This window comes from Syngnathus scovelli, chromosome 6 (assembly GCF_024217435.2).
Source record: "Syngnathus scovelli strain Florida chromosome 6, RoL_Ssco_1.2, whole genome shotgun sequence".
Classification (NCBI taxonomy): Eukaryota; Metazoa; Chordata; class Actinopteri; order Syngnathiformes; family Syngnathidae; genus Syngnathus; species Syngnathus scovelli.
In genome coordinates, this window is record NC_090852.1 from 9,955,140 (window position 1) to 9,975,943 (window position 20,804).

The 20,804-nt window shown below is 40.5% G+C and overlaps 1 protein-coding gene across 1 annotated transcript in view; it reads left to right on the plus strand.

Moving 5' to 3' along the window:
* The window catches only part of cdh13 (cadherin 13, H-cadherin (heart)), a 128,431-nt gene that overhangs the window by 99,928 nt on the left and 7,699 nt on the right, over window positions 1–20,804 (plus strand). The window contains exons 11-13 of the mRNA XM_049722778.1: window positions 325–467; window positions 16,258–16,491; window positions 18,167–18,385. Coding sequence (XP_049578735.1) covers window positions 325–467; window positions 16,258–16,491; window positions 18,167–18,385 — 596 coding nt within the window. The remainder of the gene's footprint in view (window positions 1–324; window positions 468–16,257; window positions 16,492–18,166; window positions 18,386–20,804) is intronic.

A 20,804-nucleotide genomic window follows, 5' to 3' on the forward strand; every position in this document is an offset into this window, starting at 1 on the left:
TTTGCCTGCTGTGAATTTAGATGAAGTGCTCAGTGGCTGTGGCCAAAAATAAGTCAGCACAACCCTTATAACTTTTGCTTACACACACTCTGCAGCTCTCAAATAGAAACAGTTTATTAGCATCGGCCATGGGCCATCTCTCTCTCTCTCTCTCTCTCTCTCTCTCTCTCTCTCTCTCTCTCTCTCTCTCTCTCTCTCTCTCTCTCTCTCTCTCTCTCTCTCTCTCTAACTAATTACAGAAATCTAAAATCTGTCTCTTATGATATACTGTGACCGTTAACGTCCGTACGACTGTAATCCGAAGTTTTCACCTGTGTACCTAAGGTATGCCATCCTACGAGATCCAGCAGGCTGGCTGACTGTGAACCAACTGCGAGGAACTGTCAACACATTGGCCTCTCTGGACCGTGAATCTCCTTATGTTCGTGACAATAAATACACCGCTGTGTTCATCGCCATCGACAACGGTAAGACAAAACTTCAATGACAGGAGTCTGGATAATGTCATATTTAATCACATGAGCACAGCTGGATCTCTGCGGTGACAGCTTGCCTTTTTAATCACCTTAAAATTCATATATTAAATCAAATGTTTTGGGGGAGATATGTCTATCTTTACAATGCTAACTTTTTAACAACTCACAGTAATGTTTGATAATTACTGAATAAATTCATTATTTAGAAAACCTGTGAGACTGACTAATCGCTGTCATCGTTCATGGAATAATCGTGTCCAATCAAAAGGCTTGGTGTAAACTAACTACTGTGTACATATTGTTGGAACAATGGGAAGGCATTATTTGGCTCTGCCTCTGTGGCAGCATTTGTTCAAAAGTTGGCAGTGCCAGTGTAACTGTTGAAAATCTCCCCAAGGCATAAGTTAAGGAAGCCTTGAAAGTCCAACACCACCTTTGTCGTTTTAAATCTTGGTCCATGCGTAGCCTGAACTCTCATTTGTTGAGTGAAATGAAGCAAGGTGAGAAGATAGAGAGGCTCTTTTGAAGAAGAGACATAGTTAGAAAGAAATTGGGAGCCGAATTGTTGGTTAATCTGTTTCCATTATAAACATTTGAAGAAGAACCTATACTGGTCTTCACGCACGAAAATCGAATCGCAAGTCAAATATCAGCACTTGATACACTTGATATGGCGCTGTTGCTTGATGTCCACTATTTCGTTGGTTTAAGCCTGGGTTGATTGCTCATGCCCAGAGAGTGAGGCATAGGGATGACGTGCTAAATGTTCACATCACATCAATAAACCAAGTCTGTGCAGTCGGTGTGCACGTGTGCCAATAGATAATTGTTTGTGTGCTTTTGTGACTTTAGCAGTCCTACATTTTGCGTAGTACAATAACATTTTCGGAATATTTGGCAGGCAACCCAATGATAATTGGTGTCAGTTAAATTAGTTGTTTTGAAATCGACGGCCGCTTACAGGACCTCTAAGGCACTTTAAGCAGGAACAGAAATTCATAAAACAAAGTTTCATTAAGTGCATAGTTACATATTACCATAATTATTTCCTTAAATTGTAGCTTGTGAGAGGCTGCTTGCTGAGGAGTTGTGTGCCGTCATTAAAATCAGTTCACCGGAACTGGAACTATATAACACAAGGAAGTGAACCCCAGATAAAACAGTTGTTAATTACTTGCACTAATGCTACCACTGTGACTAAGGTAACGATCTGGAGAAGTGGTTGAAAAACAGTAGTACGGGAGATAACCACATGAATGCATGCCGGTGATGTGGATGACAATAAGGCTTACACATTAGTTCATTGGCATGGCAAGATGACTTTGTTAATTTTTAAATGATCCTCTGAGGCGAGTCAGGGTACCTTGAAGACAGAGTTGTCCCTTTTTGAAACCTTACCATCGTAAAATGCACCAGTGGTCAAAATATAGAAAAGTCAACCCCTCACACAAAATTGCACACCGCTGAGAATGGGTTTAAAGATCGCTTTAGGAACAACTTTAGCACCCTAAAGTGGAATTCATCCTTTTTCTCCGTTACCCTGCCATTGCTTAGACCAGGGGTCTCAAACTCCAGTCCTCGGGGGGCCGCATTCCTACATGTTTTCCAAGTTTCCCTCATTAAACACACTTGATTCAAATGATCAGTTCATCCTCACGTTGCCGCGGTATACATCCCGGGTCGAGCGCTGAAGGACTGTGCTGTCGGGTGTCTTCACGGACATCTTTAACGTTTCCCTGCAGCAGGCCATCGTCCCCTCGTGTTTCAAGGCTGCCACCATCGTTCCTGTGCCAAAGAAACCTGCACCGTCCTGCTTCAATGACTACCGCCCTGTGGCACTGACGCCCATCATCATGAAGTGCTTTGAGCGGCTGGTCATGGAGCACATCAAGTCCGTTCTCCCCCCCACCATTGACCCTTTCCAGTTTGCGTACCGTGCCAAGCGGTCCTCTGAGGACGCCATCTGCTCTGCCCTCCACTCGGCCCTCACCCACCTGGAGAGAAAGGACTCATATGTGAGGTTGCTGTTTGTGGACTTCAGCTCTGCCTTCAACACCATTGTGCCGCAGCGACTCATCTGCAAACTCGACGAGCTGGGCCTCAGTACCTCCCTCTGCAACTGGATACTGGACTTCCTCTGTCAGAGGCCTCAGGTGGTGCGTGTTGGCGACAAAATCTCCGCCAGCATCACGCTGAGCACGGGAGCCCCCCAGGGCTGCGTGCTCAGTCCATTGCTCTTCACCCTGCTGACGCATGACTGCACTGCGACCTACAGCGACAACCGCATAGTGAAGTTTGCTGACGACACGACTCTGGTGGGTCTCATCACGAAGGGCGACGAGACTCGGTACAGGTCGGAAGTTGACCTTCTGACCACGTGGTGCAGGGACAACAACCTCCTGCTGAACGTCGATAAGACCAAGGAAATGATTGTTGACTTCCGGAAGGGTCACACAACACACCTGCCGCTGATCATCGACGGTGCTGTGGTGGAGAGGGTGAGCTGCACCAAGTTCCTGGGGGTGCACATCAGTGAGGACCTCTCCTGGTCCGAAAACACCTCGTCACTGGCAAAGAAAGCTCAGCGCCGCTTGTACTTCCTGCGGAAGCTCAGGCGTGCATGTGCTCCTCAGGCAGTCCTGTCTACATTTTACCGTGGTACCATTGAGAGCGTCCTCACCAGTTGCATCGCTGTCTGGGGTGGTAACTGCACTGAACAGAACTTGAAGGCCCTGCAGCGCATTGTGAATACGGCTGGTAAGATTATTGGTGCTTCGCTACCCTCCCTGAAGGACATTTACACCTCCCATGTCGCCCGCAAGGCAACCTCGATTGCCAGAGATGTGAGTCACCCGGCTCACTCTTTGTTTGACCTTCTGCCCTCTGGGAAGAGGTACAGGAGCCTGCGCTCCCGCACCACCAGACTCGCAAACAGCTTCTTTCTCCAGGCTGTTAGGGCCCTGAACTCGCTACCCCCTTCTGCGTAGCGTGCGGCACTGTTGCGCTACTTTCGGGAATGTCTGCTGTACGCGCACTTGCTCCTTTTTTTTCTGCTCCTCCTATTTATTTATTGTTGTTTATTATTGTTGTTGTTGTGTTATTTATTCATTATTTATTCAGCACGCTTTTGTTATACTTGTTTACTTGTTGTCTGTTGTGAGCCATGTCTTGTCACCGTGGGATAGGGGGGAACGAAATTTCGGTTTCTTTGTGTGTCTTTGGCATGTGGAGAAATTGACAATAAAGCTGACTTTGACTTTGACTTTGACTTTGTGCAGGATTGAATCAGATGTGTTTAACGAGGGAAACTTGGAAAACATGTAGGAATGCGGCCCCCGAGGACTGGAGTTTGAGACCCCTATCTTAGACCAAACAAAGTGGCTTTGGGGGAAAGTAAAAGGTCTGATGCTACTAAATATTCCATATTGGTCCTTTGACCAGCTGCTGAAGCCTCTGAGTGATACACGCAACAAATAATGAAGAAAATATGCTTCCAAGGGAAATAAAGAAATCAGACAAACAGTACAAAAATAAAAAGTGATATGAGGTGGAAACAAGAGAGGATCAGAGGATTTAAGGAAGTCGTGAGGTAATGACACTTTTGGTGTCAAGGTCAGAAGTCATCTCAACTGGAAACACCCTCACAATGAGTGTGAAGTCTGTAGGTTTCACTCTATTGCCAGAGCTTACACCTATGTGCACAGTAGGAGTGGCTGAGAGGCTCTGGCTTTTGTCCATCCTTGAAGTGTGAAATTATCTTTTTGCCCATTTTGCACATGAGCTTGTGAGCACATGCACTCATACATCACAACACCGTTCACACCTGCACAGCAGGAGAGAGAGAGGGGAGAGATTGGGAATGTGTTTATTATTGCGGTTGTGATTTACATTGGTTTGCAATTGCTATGTCTTATACTTTTTTTTTCTATAATCTGTTATTGAAATGTAGCACAGTTTTGCAAACTCCTTCCACAATATGTCCTTAATGGTCTCTCTTTTTAAGTTGATAGATATGTATTGGATGTGTTTTGGATGAATGGACTCATGCTCATTTTCCACCCACCATAGGTACTTTACATACGCTCTCTGTAATGTAATGAGTTTCTGTTTTTGAGTTAATGGATTAAAAATCTGTAGTCTACTTTGCACCGAGAAGACCCGCAGCGCTTGTAAGAGTGCTTGCAGTGAGCTTGATGGGCTGTTTATATAAACTCTGAGCAGAAGTTGCTGGTTTTAAATCTCTAGCTTATTCTCTACCACTTTCTGCTTCCCTCTTGGAACAACAGCTGTGCCTGCTTTGTACCCCCCTCTGTCTTCACTTGGGTCTTTTGTATTCAAGGTCTGTGTTTGTGCATAAGACGATTACAATTCACTGACTGTATTCTGTGTTCATCTCGCTTTTCAATGACTTGGCCATAGTGTGCGCAGTAGTTCTACCCTCCACCATTTTTTTCCCTCTGTTTTAGTTCGAAGTTTCTGCTTCTGGATTAAATGTGGAACCACCTCTCAGTGTGTGCCATTTGTCACTGGAAGGCAGAAAATATATTATGCAAGCTACAGTTGTCAGCCAATGTGTTTCCACGCCCATGCACACACAATTTTTGGTGTCTGGTTTGACTGCCACCAAACCTGCCATTATCCTGTGAAAAGTCCTCGCATGAAAGACTTAAGCAGTGTTTGCTTTGAACATGTGGGTGCAGGTAATCCTGTTCTTTTTGACATATTAACATTTTTGTTTTACTCAAGCTTTTTTACTCTGCTCTTCACTCTTGTTAATTAGGAATTAAAGTTTTTTTTTAACTTGATGTACTTGATTGGTTGCAGGATGAATGAACTAAACAAGACTAACTAACTTTGGCTGTCACCAGCCACATTAACTAATGTAGTGAATGCTAGAGCTGCAAAACTACGAAAAAATATTATGAACATTAATAATAACACATCATACTACACCATTTAAAAGGTAGATGATAGATGCACTTAGTACATGCTTAATTAAAGTGATTGTATTTTGAATCGATGTTTTGCGAACTGGATTCATTTTGGGTAACAGCTGTTGACGTAAAATGTCACTTTCTCTCATTCACTATTTGCTGGCCGAACACCTGGCCAAAAGAATTTTTAAATTCATGGGGTTTACAGCCATGACCGTTAGGGGTACATGCTTGTCCCTCATTTTGATGTAGCTTGCTTGTGTTCCTTATTAGTGTAACTTTTTTATGTAGTTTTATGAATACATTTGCATTCCAGAAATTGTAGTCACTCATCTACATTTTTATACTGCTTCTATTCCTTGGTGACTCAATATTATTATTGTCACAATTCAGTCGATGCTATCATTTCTCACCTGTATTAAGCAGTATTACTTCAAGTCAAGTCCATTTTATTTATATAGCCCTCAAGCAAGTCTCAAAGGGCTTCACATGTAGAAAAATTGACAATTATTCTCAAACGCTTGATCTTAAACTCTAACCCTTCCAGGATGACCAGGCTGCAATGGATGCAGAGGGGGCACATAGAACACATAATATAGAATAATCCAAGGAAAAAGTAAATGTCCAAAACGAAAACACAAACTCCAGCCGAATCGGCCACCACAGATTAATTAAAGGCCATGTGCTAAAAATGTGTCTTTAATCGTGTCTTAAATGTTTCTACTATTTACATGTTATGTCCCCAAGCGGAATCATGTAAATACTAAATAGTATTGGTCCTGCAGGACACCACATGTAACGTTGTTGAGCTCAGAGGTCGTGATGCCATGGACCACTCGTTGGGTCCTGTCAGATAGATAAGAATTAAATCAGCAAAGTGCTGACCCTGTAATACCAACCCAGGTTTTAAGGTGCTCTAATAAAATATTGAAGCCTACAGTGTCGAAGGCAGCACTAAGATCGAGTAATGATAATACTGATGAGGTGCTTGAATCCATAGCTATGAGGAGATCATTAGTCACTTTAGCAAGTGCTGTCTCGGTAAAATGATTTGCTCTAAACCCAAACTGAAAAGATTCAAATCAATTATTGGCGACCATGTAACAAACTAAGTTTGTACTTGTCAAACTCAATTGGTGTTGGTTGAAAGGCATGAATTCTCTAAGGGCTTATTTGGATTTATGTGTGTGTCTGTGTCTCAATCATCTTAGCCACTTACACTAAAGTATTGAATTTGCATATAATCCGCTCACTGGGATTGAGCAGCGCAAAGAGGCCTCTGCATTCAATCACCGCACCCTTCAACTTGATATAAAAAAAGTGGTCAGAAGCACAGAGATGTTGAATCCTGATAGTTTTTGGAATATACCCTTCGGTCCTCATAAGCATGGAAAACAGTATGTGTGCACGTGTGTGGGCGTTACACCAGTCAAGCTCACATAATAGCTTCATTTTAACCTTTGAGAAAATTCAGAAAAAGATTGACAGTTATGTGGGTGCATAGACAAAGCTTAATGTGTCTTTCTACATATGTCCATCGCCGAGTTTGATATGAAATCTCTCACCGAGCTGCCTCATTGCGGTGCTAAGTGCTGGGAATGTGTGCCACTCCTGGTAATGGGCTGAGTAATTTTCCTGTTTTAGTCGCTGCCATGTCACCCACACCCAGTGGCAGCCTGGCAGGCTAAATGCAGATAAATGGACTAATGTTATCCCTTTAGCCTACTGTGATCAACCCGCTTCAAACTCCATCAGCAAAATAATAAAGCATAACGACTCAAAGTGTCAGTCTAGGACATTCACATTCCCAAGCCAAAGGAAGTGAATAGAAGCTGCAATTGACAGCTGTATTTTTTGCTTTACAATCAGGTGTTTGCACAAACGTTTTTCGATTCACCGGGAGCTGCTCGTAATTCATAAAACACACACACACACGCACACACTGACTATTTTATTCACTGAAATAGCTAGTAGCACAACTCTCCCAATAATCTGATTCAAAGAGACAAAAGATTTCTTGTTCAGGCCCAGTTCTAGATTCAAATGCTCCCTGTTTTGTCATTAGGTTCACTTTGACTTCATCTCGTACATCTTGCTCTTGCCAATGCCTTCATGGAGACAGACACAGAGGTGAAAAGTTTAACTACCTTTCTGAAATGTGTTCTTGACCAGCCAACCAATTATGACCCCGTGTAGCAGAAGGGTAAGGGTGATGCTATCATAGGGGGCAGAATCAAGGCATCTTGACCCAGGATAATGTCAGTCTAATGGGGCACGTTCTGGAAAGTGTAGATGCACTCAGCTCAATGTTGTTTTACCTCCCCTGTCTTGTTGCATTGCCTCATTAACCCCAAATTCACACTGTTCTGTTTCGCACCACCTCTTCAAGTTTGGACTCCCACCTTCTCTCTTTTTCTATTTGCGTCCTTTATTCCTCAATTAATTCTAAACACCCCAAAGAACATTTGTACATAATGAACAGGCTCATGTTATTCTCGTGATTAAAGGGTATTTTTCTGACAGGGAGGAAGAATCTCCTGATACCATCTTTTATGTGAAGAAATCATAATCCTAATAAATTCACATGCTAATACTGGCAATACTGGCAATGCTCTGATTCAGGAAAATATCCATCCATCCATTTTCTGAACTGCTTCATCCTCACGAGGGTCATGGGCGTGCTGGAGCCTATCCAAGCAGTCTTTGGGCGAAGAATTGGTTGCCAGCCAATCGTAGTCAGGAAAACACCGAAAAGATCATTTATCAGTATTTCTCAGCATATACTATATGGGCTAGTTCCAAGAAAAAACACTGACAGTGTCGAGGGAGAGACTAGTTTGTGAACAATCTTAAATGATGAAATCAGGCAAAGGCCGTTGATAGAGTTTGTCTGTCTATTTAGCCAGACACGTTCTCATTGCAATGATGATGTCAAATCTGCCCGAAGTTTATTTCCTAACGAATGGTTTGCACATCCTTGGTGTGTCGGCCTGTGCTAAATTGAAGCAAAGATGTGATACTTGTAAACTAATGACTTGGAGACCCACTATTCCAAAGTGTTGGCAAGATATAGTTTGTCTCAGAGACATCGTCAAGGTTAACAATCCATTCTCATCTCTTGTTGCCTTCTTGTGTTCTCTTTGTAAATTATGAATGGTCAGCAACCATTTTCCATTAACAGATGATTGAAAATCACATCGCAGGGTTCAGGTAATGACTACTTACAGCTCAGTTTGCGCACGTCACATGACGAAACTCAGACAACAGGTGAGCAGTGAAGAAACTGCATGAAAAGCAAACGTAAACCATGTGACAGACGTAGTTTTAGCGAATGTGAATGCTTGAAAACCTTCTTGTGAATCACTCACAATGTGCTCACTGTGAGGCTGGAGGGACCTCTGTTTTAATGGTGACATGACTAGAAATGACTGACAAGTATGAAATAAATTTGCCAAGTTAGAGGGCACCAGCAGGCAAAATACTAACACCAAAGTAACACTATTAATAAAAACATGTCATAAATCACTCGGCATGATAAACTTGACTCTTCTGATGAAGCAAAATCACACGACTTTTCAGATTTATCTTCTTTCTTACTCATGTTAGAGTGCTGTAAATGGGTCAAGTTTGTTTATGAAGCATCACCATGAAGAAAATAACTTATCACACTAGTGCAAAAAGAGCTTAACTCGTAAGGCCACTTTATTATTTATATTATTTATTCATAAGCCTTCCCTGCTATCACTTTTTATAATAACCAACAACTGATAACCTAAACTCTATTCTGAAAGACTGGCAGCTATGCACCTGTCTCGAGCACAGCTTCTCTCCCTGAAGTCATCTCTCTTAATTAGAGGCATCTTCTGGAATTGGCAGTGAAGGGATTCATTTACAGTTTTGATCAGACAATAAGATTAGCCTGATGCCATGTGATAGGTTTGCTGTAGCCTTGAGGATGCTGAAGAGTAATGATTCATAATTAAGTAGGTTTCTTCCACAAGGTCTGGAATTTACCATGCTAAATGCCAAACTAAACATCTAGAGCTGTTTTCACACCGCAGTCTCAGTTAATTGACATTTCAGTTGAATTCCAAAAGAAAAATATTTGTATGCCCCCATTACAATTTTTAGTTGCGTGGGGAAGTAAGGACAAATAAATGATTGACTCAAAAGCAAGTGAAAGTATTTGGGTTCAATACAGTAGCGTTTCGTTTGATAGAAATGGACTGCTATGACGCTTCGGTAGAAATTGCAAAGCTGACAGGCTGTCAATGTCAAAGGTAAGTGTGCGCATTCCTATTAAATTGCTCCTTGTTTTATTTATTGTATCACCTATGGCTCTGAGACATTTGAAAAGGAGTATGCCAGCTGCCAACCGGGTGCTCGCCGCTTGTAATGGCCAAGTCTGAATGGCTGGGAGCAAGAGGCCACCCAACGAGCAGCTAGCCATTATCCTGGCGCCATTATATACCATTTAAAGGAATGAAAGTGGAATTCAGGAGCACATTCATAGCATCCTAACACACTTAACACATTCATCAATTATTAGAACCTCTTTATCCTCTTGAGTGACAAAACATACATGGTTAAAATGTTATTCAATTGAGTTGAATAGATGAATAACAAGTTATTTCATCATGCAAGATTTTTTATTTAAAATTGAGTTAAGATGCTTTATTGTTCGATACCGGCTCCGGCCTTCCTGTGTGTAGTTTGCATGTTCTTCCCGTGCCTGTGTGACTTTTCTCCGGGTGCTCCGGTTTCCTCCCACATTCCAAAAACATGCATTGTTGGTCGATTGCCAACTCCAAATTGTCTGTAGGTGTGATTGTGAGGTGAGTCTTTGTTTGCCTTTGTGTGCCCTACTGGTGACCATTTCGGGGTGTCCCCCGCCTACTGCCCGAAGTCTGCTGGAATAGGCTCCAGCATGCCCACAATCGTCATGAGGAGAAGCGGTTCAGATAATAAGTCCCAGGTTTCATGCAATATAGGGGTGGAGAAAAAATATATATATTTCTCCTCATGAAAAGCATAAACCAGTCCAATGCTATGCAAAAACGGGTCATTTTGATCACTGCACTGCTGATCTCAAAATGGTGACAACAACAGCACCAAGGTCACAAAGGCATGTTTTGGACTCGGATATGAGGAGTTAAGTCCTTTTTGGGTACCTTAATATGTCAAAATGTAATGGAAAATATGTGCGGTTTGAACTGACCATTTTTCAGAATGGTATGAAAACAACGCCCAGTAAAATAATTGCCATGTAAGATTGTGAATCTACACTGATGCTTTATTTGAGGGGCGGGGGGAAGAATTGATCAAATGATTGAGTAGCCACCACCATTGAGAATATTTTAAAGAGAAAATCTATAAAAATGGGTAGCAGTGTACCTCCACACAGCAATTCTTTATTTCTTACGTCCATAAATGAAATCATGCATCCTGCATTAGTACCTTGTAGGTGTCACAAGGGTGAATAAACTGGTAAAAAGGAGGAAATGTGGATTTAGATAGCCACTTTACTGTTTAAGGAACTTAAGAGTATCTTTTGTAAATGCAGAGGCACTTGCACTTTCCTTATATTTATTTTCTAGAGAAACTACTGAAGTTGAAATGACTCATGGAATCAGGGTTTTCACAATTTATCAAGCATCTGGAGCCTAATCTTTTAGGGCAGAATAAGGTTGTGTTCATACAAGTGGATTACTTCACAAGGGTGTTGTTATCCCTTTCTTGAGCCTCTCTACTCCTGCTTTCAATGATTATTTCAGTCTTATTCGGTGCACTTAGCTGGCTTTTGTGGCACTTCTGTGGGGTTGATTCTCAGTGACTGTGATGTAGCTGTAAATATTACTTTGGATAGTTATTTAACCGTTTATGTCTTAAATTTTATTCAAAGTGCAAATGGTGGGGCGGCCAAGTGCGTGCATAGAGCATGCTATTTAAGATGCGATACAGAGGTGTATTTGGTAGGATTCGAATATTCACCGCTCATCATGTCGTTCCCACTGTACCGCTTCAAAGAGCACAAAAAATAAAAAGAATCAACACCAATAGCCCTAAGCCAAAAATGTGAGGGCATTGCAAGATAAATGCATTTTAAAAAAAAGGAGCAGGACTGTGGAGGAATGGGAAAGAAATCTCAATTTGTAGCCTAGAGATGTGGATTATCCCTGACAACCCTAGAAACCATCGAGTCTGCTTATGCCTCTCATCTACGGACATACCAGGGGAACTGCAGGCTGATGAAATTGCCACCCGCGGGCAGGTGTCAACAGTTGGAGACAAAATAACAGAAAGAAAGATGCGGAAGTTGATGGAGTCGGCCACTGAAAAAAAAAATATTCTTATGTTCCTGCACAGGGTGTCTATCACCCAAGATGAGGTGTAGAAATGACAGGTAGCAATTCAAATCCAAATTACTAATGAGGTGTGAATGCAAGGCGAACACTTTTAGCTTGATAGTATCAATTAGGCCTTTTTTCCACAATGCAGTACCTTCATAGGTTAGTTATGGCTTTACTTGTTATTAACATGTTTTCACTTTCAAAACCAGCCATTAGGGTTGCTTGATTATGGAAAAAAATATTAATCACAACTACTGTACTTTCTGGACTATAAACTGCACCTATAAGCCGCACCAGCTAAAATTCAGGGAAAATCCTGTTTTGTTCATATATAAGCCACACTATAAGACACTGGTTCTTCAAATGAATTGTACTCTTCTCAATGACCTGTATTACCAAAACAACTAATTTTATAATGTCATAAAAAGCATGACAAATCCATAGATACGCTGCACCAGACTATAAGACGCATGGTTCAAAGCTTGTGCAAAAATTATCTTATAGTCCGGAAATTACGGTATTTTGGTAATAACTGAAATCACAATTAATCAAAGGATCATTTAGTTTTTGGTGCGTGTACTAACCATAATCGGGATTAAATTTGGATTAACACACCTCAAGCAGGTACTGCTATGAAGTACAAATTGTCATACCTGAACAGTTGGATTTCTATCAGGCTTGACCGATACACGTATATCTATCAGAAGAAAGCTGAGCTGTCCCAATGTGTCCTATGTACAGTAATAACTTTACTTGGGGTCATGTAGTCATGGTGATGTATTGCATTTTAATACCATTCAGTGTTTGTTTCAGTAATGGTGTTTTTCTGTGCTTTTGTGCTGTGTGCGTCAGCGATGTGGTTAGGTGCATTCATCTTTTAAATTGCTACATTTCGAACATAGTGTTGGGTTAAAGTGCGGAAAAGCCACTATTCCCTCTCATTCTTGCATCTATAAAATGCTGATTTTGCATGTGTATACTTCCCCCCAATGTAAATGGAGAATGTTCAATCTTAAACAATGTTTAAATAAAAGGAAGAAAAATGAAGGCTGTACAGAATAAACACCCATCCAAATTTTCAGTCATTTTTACCAGCTTGCCACATCCAGAAACCCACAAAAAGATTGGGTTCCTTTATATTGAAATTATTCCGAGGCAATGTGATTAACTTTCTTACTAATACCATGAAGGAGCGCATATTAGACAACTATTATTCACACGTACAGTAAGATAATTACTGTATGTTACAAAACCAACAGGGAACTGGTGTCATAGTTATAAGCTCTGTAATGTCATTTGGAAATGGGGCAAAGCAAAAGTTGAAGGGAATTATTCAATTATTATTATTAACACAAGTTACTTGATGTTTCATTTCATTACTGTGTCTTACTTAAACGCCCACGTAAAGCTGGGAAAAATGCATCTTTCATAGACACATACTATACAGAGGAATAACGTCAGATTTAGTGTAAAGCTGAGGTCTTCAACCTGCGGCTCCGGAGCGTCATGTGGCTCTTTCTGCTGTGGATATCTGTGGGCCTTGTTCACTAACAGAGACATATGTTACAGTAAATCGTCTCCGTGGCAAAATCCAAACCACTGCCAGATGATAAAGCCAGCGTTGCGATCTAATGGAACCAAGTTTTCTGAATGGGCGGGGTAGTTTGGGATAATAGCGTTAAGGAATTTTGTCCTCTTTCGAATTCGTTTATGTGCTTATATACTCTGCCGCTCTGTCTGTTGGCGCTTGTCACTCAGCAGCAGATTATACGAGTATGCTCTGATTACGCACCCGGAAACGAACAAATGCCTCACAACAATCCAAGGTTTGAGAGTTTTTGAATTGATCAAGTATACATACTACATACAGAATCTCAAACAACATTTCCATAAATTTACACATGACAAACAGCCGTCAAAAGATCAGAGGCGCACACAACGCTACTTGCATGCATGTGCCATCATTTTGACAGATATGGGTAGATGTATTTTTTTAATTTTAGTTCCTACAAATGCTTCTTTGCTGGGCTATATTTATCCCTTACTATCTACTTGAACAACTTGTGGTACTTGTTCATTCTCGTATGAATATGCATGTTTGGTCTGCAGCATGGTTTGATTGAACTGTGTAATGAGAATATCAATGCAATTCTTGTGTTGTCAGTTTCTTCAAATCTTTTGAAGCAATGGTCAAATTTAAGAAGGTTATAAACATTTTGGGGTTGTCTTTTGTTAGTTCCAAACTAACGTGCATTAGCTGAGATGCTTTATATGGGGAAATAAGAGTGCAGCTCATGCAAATTGGAACTCGGCAGGCTGTCATTTACAATTGATTGGGACTTCTCAACATATGCACAGTGCCGAGAAGAATGTTGGCCAGGCCTCGTGTCGTAAATAGAATGGTGATTTTGTCTAAATGTTTAAACACATTTTTTTAGTGAATTAGCCCTTGCAACTTTGGAAAACAAATTAGTGATTAATTAAAATTTTAATTATACTGTTCATTTTTTAAATGCTAATTGAAATTTTAAATCCCAAAATAATGCTGAGGCTCAGGAGCAACAGGGAAAATATTGTTTATATTGATAAGTAAAGTGGTCCTTTTAAATTCTAGTCGTCAGATGACCATGTGCTGGAACACAGAAGCAGTGGCCAGTTTTGATTTGCAGTCTTGGTTGGCTGCATGTGCATAATTTAAAATTTTGCCTTAATTTTATGAATAAGAGTAGAGGACTAAAATATGTAACAATGTATGTTTCAGCCAAGAGTCTTTCATCAATCTTTTTTTGTTCAAAATGTGTTTATTATGTGCAGAAATAATGTGAAAAAGATTTTCTCTGTAGCAGTTTATGAAACACTACACTTAAAAAAAAAAAGCAGTTATCCTTACTTCAGATGTCAAAAGTTTGTGTGGCTCAGGGCTCAGATTATATTCTTGTAAAAATGCAAATGCATCCAGATAGATTTATTTTAGAAAGCATTACAACCACAGTTTTTTCCCAGAGCGTTCTTGACTTTTTTTCTCTGTTAGTCTTGGTGCTTTCCAGTTGGAAGCAGCTTGACAGCTGCAAATGTTCATGCTCTCTGGGAATGTGTGTCTAATCTAAGCGTTTCTGACAAAGTGGTGAGTTGAAGAAGGCAGCGGACAAGTTGGAGTGATGCGTGAGTGATTGAGTGTGCACTACACCCTTATTCATTTGGGAAGACAAATTTCATTTAGAGCTAGATAAGCACATGGATGACTGCGTCTGACATCACATGGCAAAACTTCACATCTTTTCACAAGCGTGCAAGTTATTCACATATGTTGAAATGACACAGTACTTATTTGTCATTTTTAGTTTGCACCTTAAACTGTCAACCCCAAAACACATCTTCATATCTCGTCAGTAATAACAATATCGAGTATAAGGCCCTCTGACAACACCTGGCTAATTTTCTGCAAAAATGTAGGCGAAACAAGCCACAGTGGTTTGGTTGTCATGGTTACTTGAAAAGAAAAAGATTTCTGCTGGCTAGTTATAAATTTTCTTTCAGGGAGGATTGGGTGACAATTAACACTTGGATTCACACTCAAAATGCTCAAAAGACACACACACACACACATACACACACACACACACACACGCCATATATAACTGCAAAATGTCTTCAAGGGGGAAATAAGATGCAATAAACAAGTCATAATAAAACCCATGTGGATGGAGATTTTTGACATTCATCTTAGGTTCTGCCCCTCTTTCTTTTCATTTTCTTTATTCCAAATGTCATTGGGTTTCGTTATTGCAATCTTTCCCCAAATATGTATTCACAACCACTTGTGAAATCAAACTATAAGCCTTTCTTGTGTGCTCTTTTGCACATTGTCCCAAAGCACATTCCATGACTTAACGTTCCTTGCTTTTAATCACTGTGTTGTGCACCCACATCACCCTCATCCCTCTTTATAAATTGTCTGCAAATATGTTCAACCAAAAAAGGTGGAGGAGTCCATTTTCCAATTACAGATCTTGTCTATAGGTGTTAATTGTAGACTGACCTTTGAATCGTTTTTATATGCCTTTCTTTTTAAAAATCTAATCTCTATTAAAAGCAGCGAAAGAGAAATGTATTAGGCATCCACAATAAAAAGCAGATTCTAAACTGAGTAAAACACTCTTTTGCATTACGCATCCATCCGTCCAGCCATTCATTTCCAAAGTATTTTTGCTTCTCCGGTGTCAGGCTACGGGGGCAGCAGATTTTCATTCGTTCGTTTGTTTGTTCGTTCATTCATTCATTCATAACGCAAGTCCTAACAAGCCATGACAAGTTATAATAGCTCATAACACCTGCACTGGTTCATTGTAAACCAATTATTATCATGGGAAACCTTTAAGAAAAATCCATTCTTGTGTATTTGTACAGTATACTTGAATGTAACAAGGGTACCTCTGTTGATCTCGATTGATAAAGTACGTGTATTAACTGATAAAAAAAACATTTGTGTGTATACAGGCAGTCCCCCTGCCACAGGTACTGGCACGTTGGTCATTCACCTGGAGGATTACAATGATAATGCACCATTTGTGGTGCCATCGGTAGCACGGGTGTGTGAAGACGCGCATGATATGAATGTGGCCATAGTTGGTGGACGGGACAAGGATCTACCACCCAACGGGGCGCCTTTCAAGATAGAGCTGGGAAAACAACCGGGACTTGATAAAACCTGGAAAGTTACCAGGGTCAACTGTGAGTATTTTATACTTTTGCCGTATACATTGTAGATATACTGTAGTTGGTACATCACAACTACATTTTAAACGTATTACATTCAACTCTGATCATCATCAGGCAGTTTTACGTAGGATAGAATGCAGCGCAAAACAGAATTGCATGTATCTTCAATGTTTAAGGGGGAGTTCAATAAGTTTAAATTCAATATAAGTAGTGCTCTTGGGAATCCACAAAAGGTAAGGATTGGCACTGAGGATCAAGAGTAAGGAGGGAAAGGCTGTGTGTTTGTGTGCGTGTTGTGTGTTGTGTGTGTAGGCAGACAACCAAGACATTGATTCTCAGTTGCATGGCCGACAGCGCTGTCTTTATGTGTTTGAGCGACAGAGCACAGCTTAAACTTGCCCACAGGTAATACCTGTGACTGACAGCAGGAGAAGGGGGCCGGGGAGGGGGGGGGGGGATACTCCTCAGTCACTAATTCTCACTGTGTTTATTTGTGTGCGTGCGTTTGGTCTTATACCGAAAATATTAGAATTTGAATATATTTTATACATGAACACATGCATGCATTTGTTGACCATACATGTGAAATCATATAACTCTTATTTTAGATGAATTTTCAAGAAGCATCCTTTGCACATTAGCCAAGAAAAGAAAATTATATTAGAGGAGCTAAATATAGTGATGCCTTAAGATGCAAGTAACTTGTCTTATGTCTTTTAAGAGCTGCCGTTTTTTGCTCTGACTTATGAGTAAAAGTTTCGGCGGGGGGCCTCAAATATCAAATTAAAGATTAAATAAAACTACACACGTTTTTAAAACAAGCACAAAACTTTGCTTGTAATACTGCTAACTTAATGCTAGCACATAATAAGAATCTCTACGCAACAACACATGTAGACAATAAAGCGATGCACAGGCATATATTCTTTATCCTTAGAACATTTAACTGCTATGACTGAAGTTACTGCATAAATCTGAAAGTTATCTGTGTCAGCATGACTGTATTATAAGCCCCTCCACCTCCTAGTGGCCATGAGCCACTGATTCACGAGCTGTTGCGTTCTTATTTGATTACGTTATAACTATACGTTTTTATAAAGTACAATATGTTATTTTCTCTAATAGAAACCCCATTACATGTTTTTGTTGTTTTTGAGGGGGATCCTGGAAAGGGATTATGGTTTTTTCATTATATCAATGGAGAAAGAGGAGTTCAGGTATGGGTGTTACGAGCAAGGTCATAGACCCAAACTAGGCACCACTGTATATGTGTGTCTGGCTGACTCTGTGTCAGCCCTATGGCAATTAATTGAGGGTGTACCCCACCTTTCACCCAAAAGATAGTGGGTAAGATAAGTCACATAACTAACCAGAGGTTTGAAGGTACTGTATATTCCTGCTGCAGACCAAAATGTGGAAACTGTGTCATGTGTCAAGATGCCATCTTACCAACCATTAATGCTAACTTAATTTATGGATTGTAATGGATCTTGGTCCTACAAGAATTCATTACCTCAGCCAAGTTGTTAAAAATTGAGCCACCACTGCGCTTTTTGTTCTATGAACCACTTATGTAGTTTCCTTTGTGAGTTATGCTGCTTTTTTGTGTTTGTTCAAATGCATTAAGAACATTTTGGAGGATGATGATTTGATTGACTTCAATTTCTCTCTGCCTCTCCCTTTTTAGCCACTCACTCGCAAATCATGTTGCTACAGAGTCTGAAGAAAGCCAACTATCAGCTGCCATTGCTCATCACTGATTCAGGGGTGCCTCCTCTGTCCAACAACTCAGAGGTCAAAGTTCAGGTCTGCTTCTGCAAGAAGAACAAGATGCTCTGTAGCTCTGCCCACTCACACCACGCCAGCCTTCTCGTCATACTTGCAACACTCATGCTTAGCCTACCCTGTAAGTATCAACCAGCTTGTAATTGTTTCCCTCAGTCGTTTGAAACATACTTTTAATTATCAATAATAAACATGAAACTAAATTATTGCGGATGACATTCTCTGTCACTTCATAAATCTGAATACCCTGTCAACAGTCTTGATTTAGATTGGTTTTTGAATAGAATGTTAAATAAATTTGGCTATAAATTATGTGTGAACCAATCCCACAGTAATAACCTTCAGAATACAAACGTGGCAACATTTGGTCACTACTCACGCTACTCAAGTACAGATTTATGGCTTAGGCTTTTTCTGTAAACATCTATTTCAAAAGCCCCTCTTGTGTTTACTGGTAAACCCCAATAATATGTATTAAGAGCCAATTAGTTACAACATCAATAATTCAGCCTTATCCATTCACAATATAAATTTCCAACACCTATATTTATAAGAAAAATCTTTAAGAACCTTGAGGGACTGTATATTGAGGGACTGTTGTAAAATTGCTTTAATATTTTGCACCAGAGGTGAGAAAAGACAAAGTGATGATGAAAAGAAGAAAGGTGAACATTTAAAAGACAGTTTCAGCAAAAGTAGACACCAAAACAACCAAGAAGTAGATGGTGATTTGAGCCCTGTAGGAAGGTGCAGGAGTCGTTCTCCTATCATTGCTTAGCTGATTTACACTCTGCAGTGAAGCTCATTGAAGAAAATCACAGCCATGTCTCTTTGAGCACTCCTCCTTATCATCTTGCAGTTTTGTTATATTGATCCTCCATCTGTCACACTACATGTCTTCTATGGCAGCTACATAGTACTCATTTTAAAATTGCTTCCCTGGTAGTTTTCATATCTCATGCTGTTTCTTGAACAACCAAAAACACTCTCACGATATAACATCGTTTAATTATGTGGACTGCCGTATCAAGAAGTCCGCTTCTGATCCTTCTCACAGTTTGAATCGATTTGGCTATTGATGCAGATCAATACGTGTGTGTGTGTGAGTGTGTGTGTGTGTGCGTGCGTGTGAGTGTGTGTGTGTGTGTGCGCGTGTATGTGTGTGTGTGTGTGTGCGTGCGTGCGTCCGTAGGTGTGCACACGTCTGAATTTTTGTGTGCGTCTGTGTGTGCGGGTTTGGTGGCGTGCACGAAAAAAATCATACGTAGACCCAAGTGCAGTGAGGCACACAATTAAGTGGGAGTTCAGGGAAATCTTTTTTTTTTTTCAAAAAAGCTTACAGAACGTTCAGATAGACAGGGTTGCAAATCTAAAATAAATGAACAAAATTAACTAAAATGAACGTCTTTTTACAGGGCATGTGTTTTGGTTTGCTTTGAATGAGTATGAGTCACCGCCAGTCAACGTCAGGCGCACGCCTCCACAGCATGCGTCCTGGACAATTTATTAAGCTCCTTCTTTGAAAAAACTAGCTTTTGGTTGGATGGCGGTGTCTTCGATGTTAATGGCCTCTCATTCCATTGAAGCATATATGCATGCGGTAAAAGATGATTCATTAAGCTGGATCGAGTCTTAAGTGGGGGAAGCACTTTCATCCATGGCATAATTTGAATTTGATCTGTACATTCTTTCTTTCAATTTCTTTAAAGAGTAGCCAGTTAAAGAAAACTGTTCCACCTGCAGATTTTACGAGGCACACACACATACATTATTACATGGCAGAATCAACACCGATAATTTATGGTGATCATGATTATTTCTAAATTGATTCAATAACGTCTGCCTCACCCTAATACCAGAATAAGATCATTACGGATATCTTCAAATTTGTTGAAGAAAATCAAACGACCTTGGATTGTGTAAAAACGAGTTTATCTATTTTTTTGCTTCATAATGGTAATTTTGATTCAAGTCTGTAGTTATCAAGGTTGTTTAAATATTGTTTCTAAATTTGTTGACAGCATGAGCAAAAGGGGGACAATTTGCTTTTAAGGAATGCTCATATTTGCAGTTGCCTCTGCATTTGGAATGAGTTTTAAATGCTTGACATTAGTTTCCCATTTGCCGAGCCTTTCTACTCTCAAAGATGGCTGTATTCATTCAAATATTATAAAAATCTACTTTGGCATTCAGTATCCAAAGAGATTCTGCAGATGACACGTTCGTTCCCCTCTGACCCGGAGCATGTGCAAGTCGTTTGATTTGGACTGTCCAGCAAGCTGATCTAAAGCGGATGTTAGGCTATGAGTGCAACAAGCAAGTCCACGTGTCCCTTTTCACACTGCCGCAGTTAGTTATGAGCGACACAGGCTCCATCCAGGTCAAACACAGAAAGGCTCGGCACACAAGCCCAGCAGGCACCTGGAGAGATCACTTTTGCCCGAGCTCATCACAGACAGCAGTACTGGGCCACAGATATTGGCGACTGATCACTACAGTGTTGAATCTGAGAGGTTGATAGAGAGCCACACAGGATAATG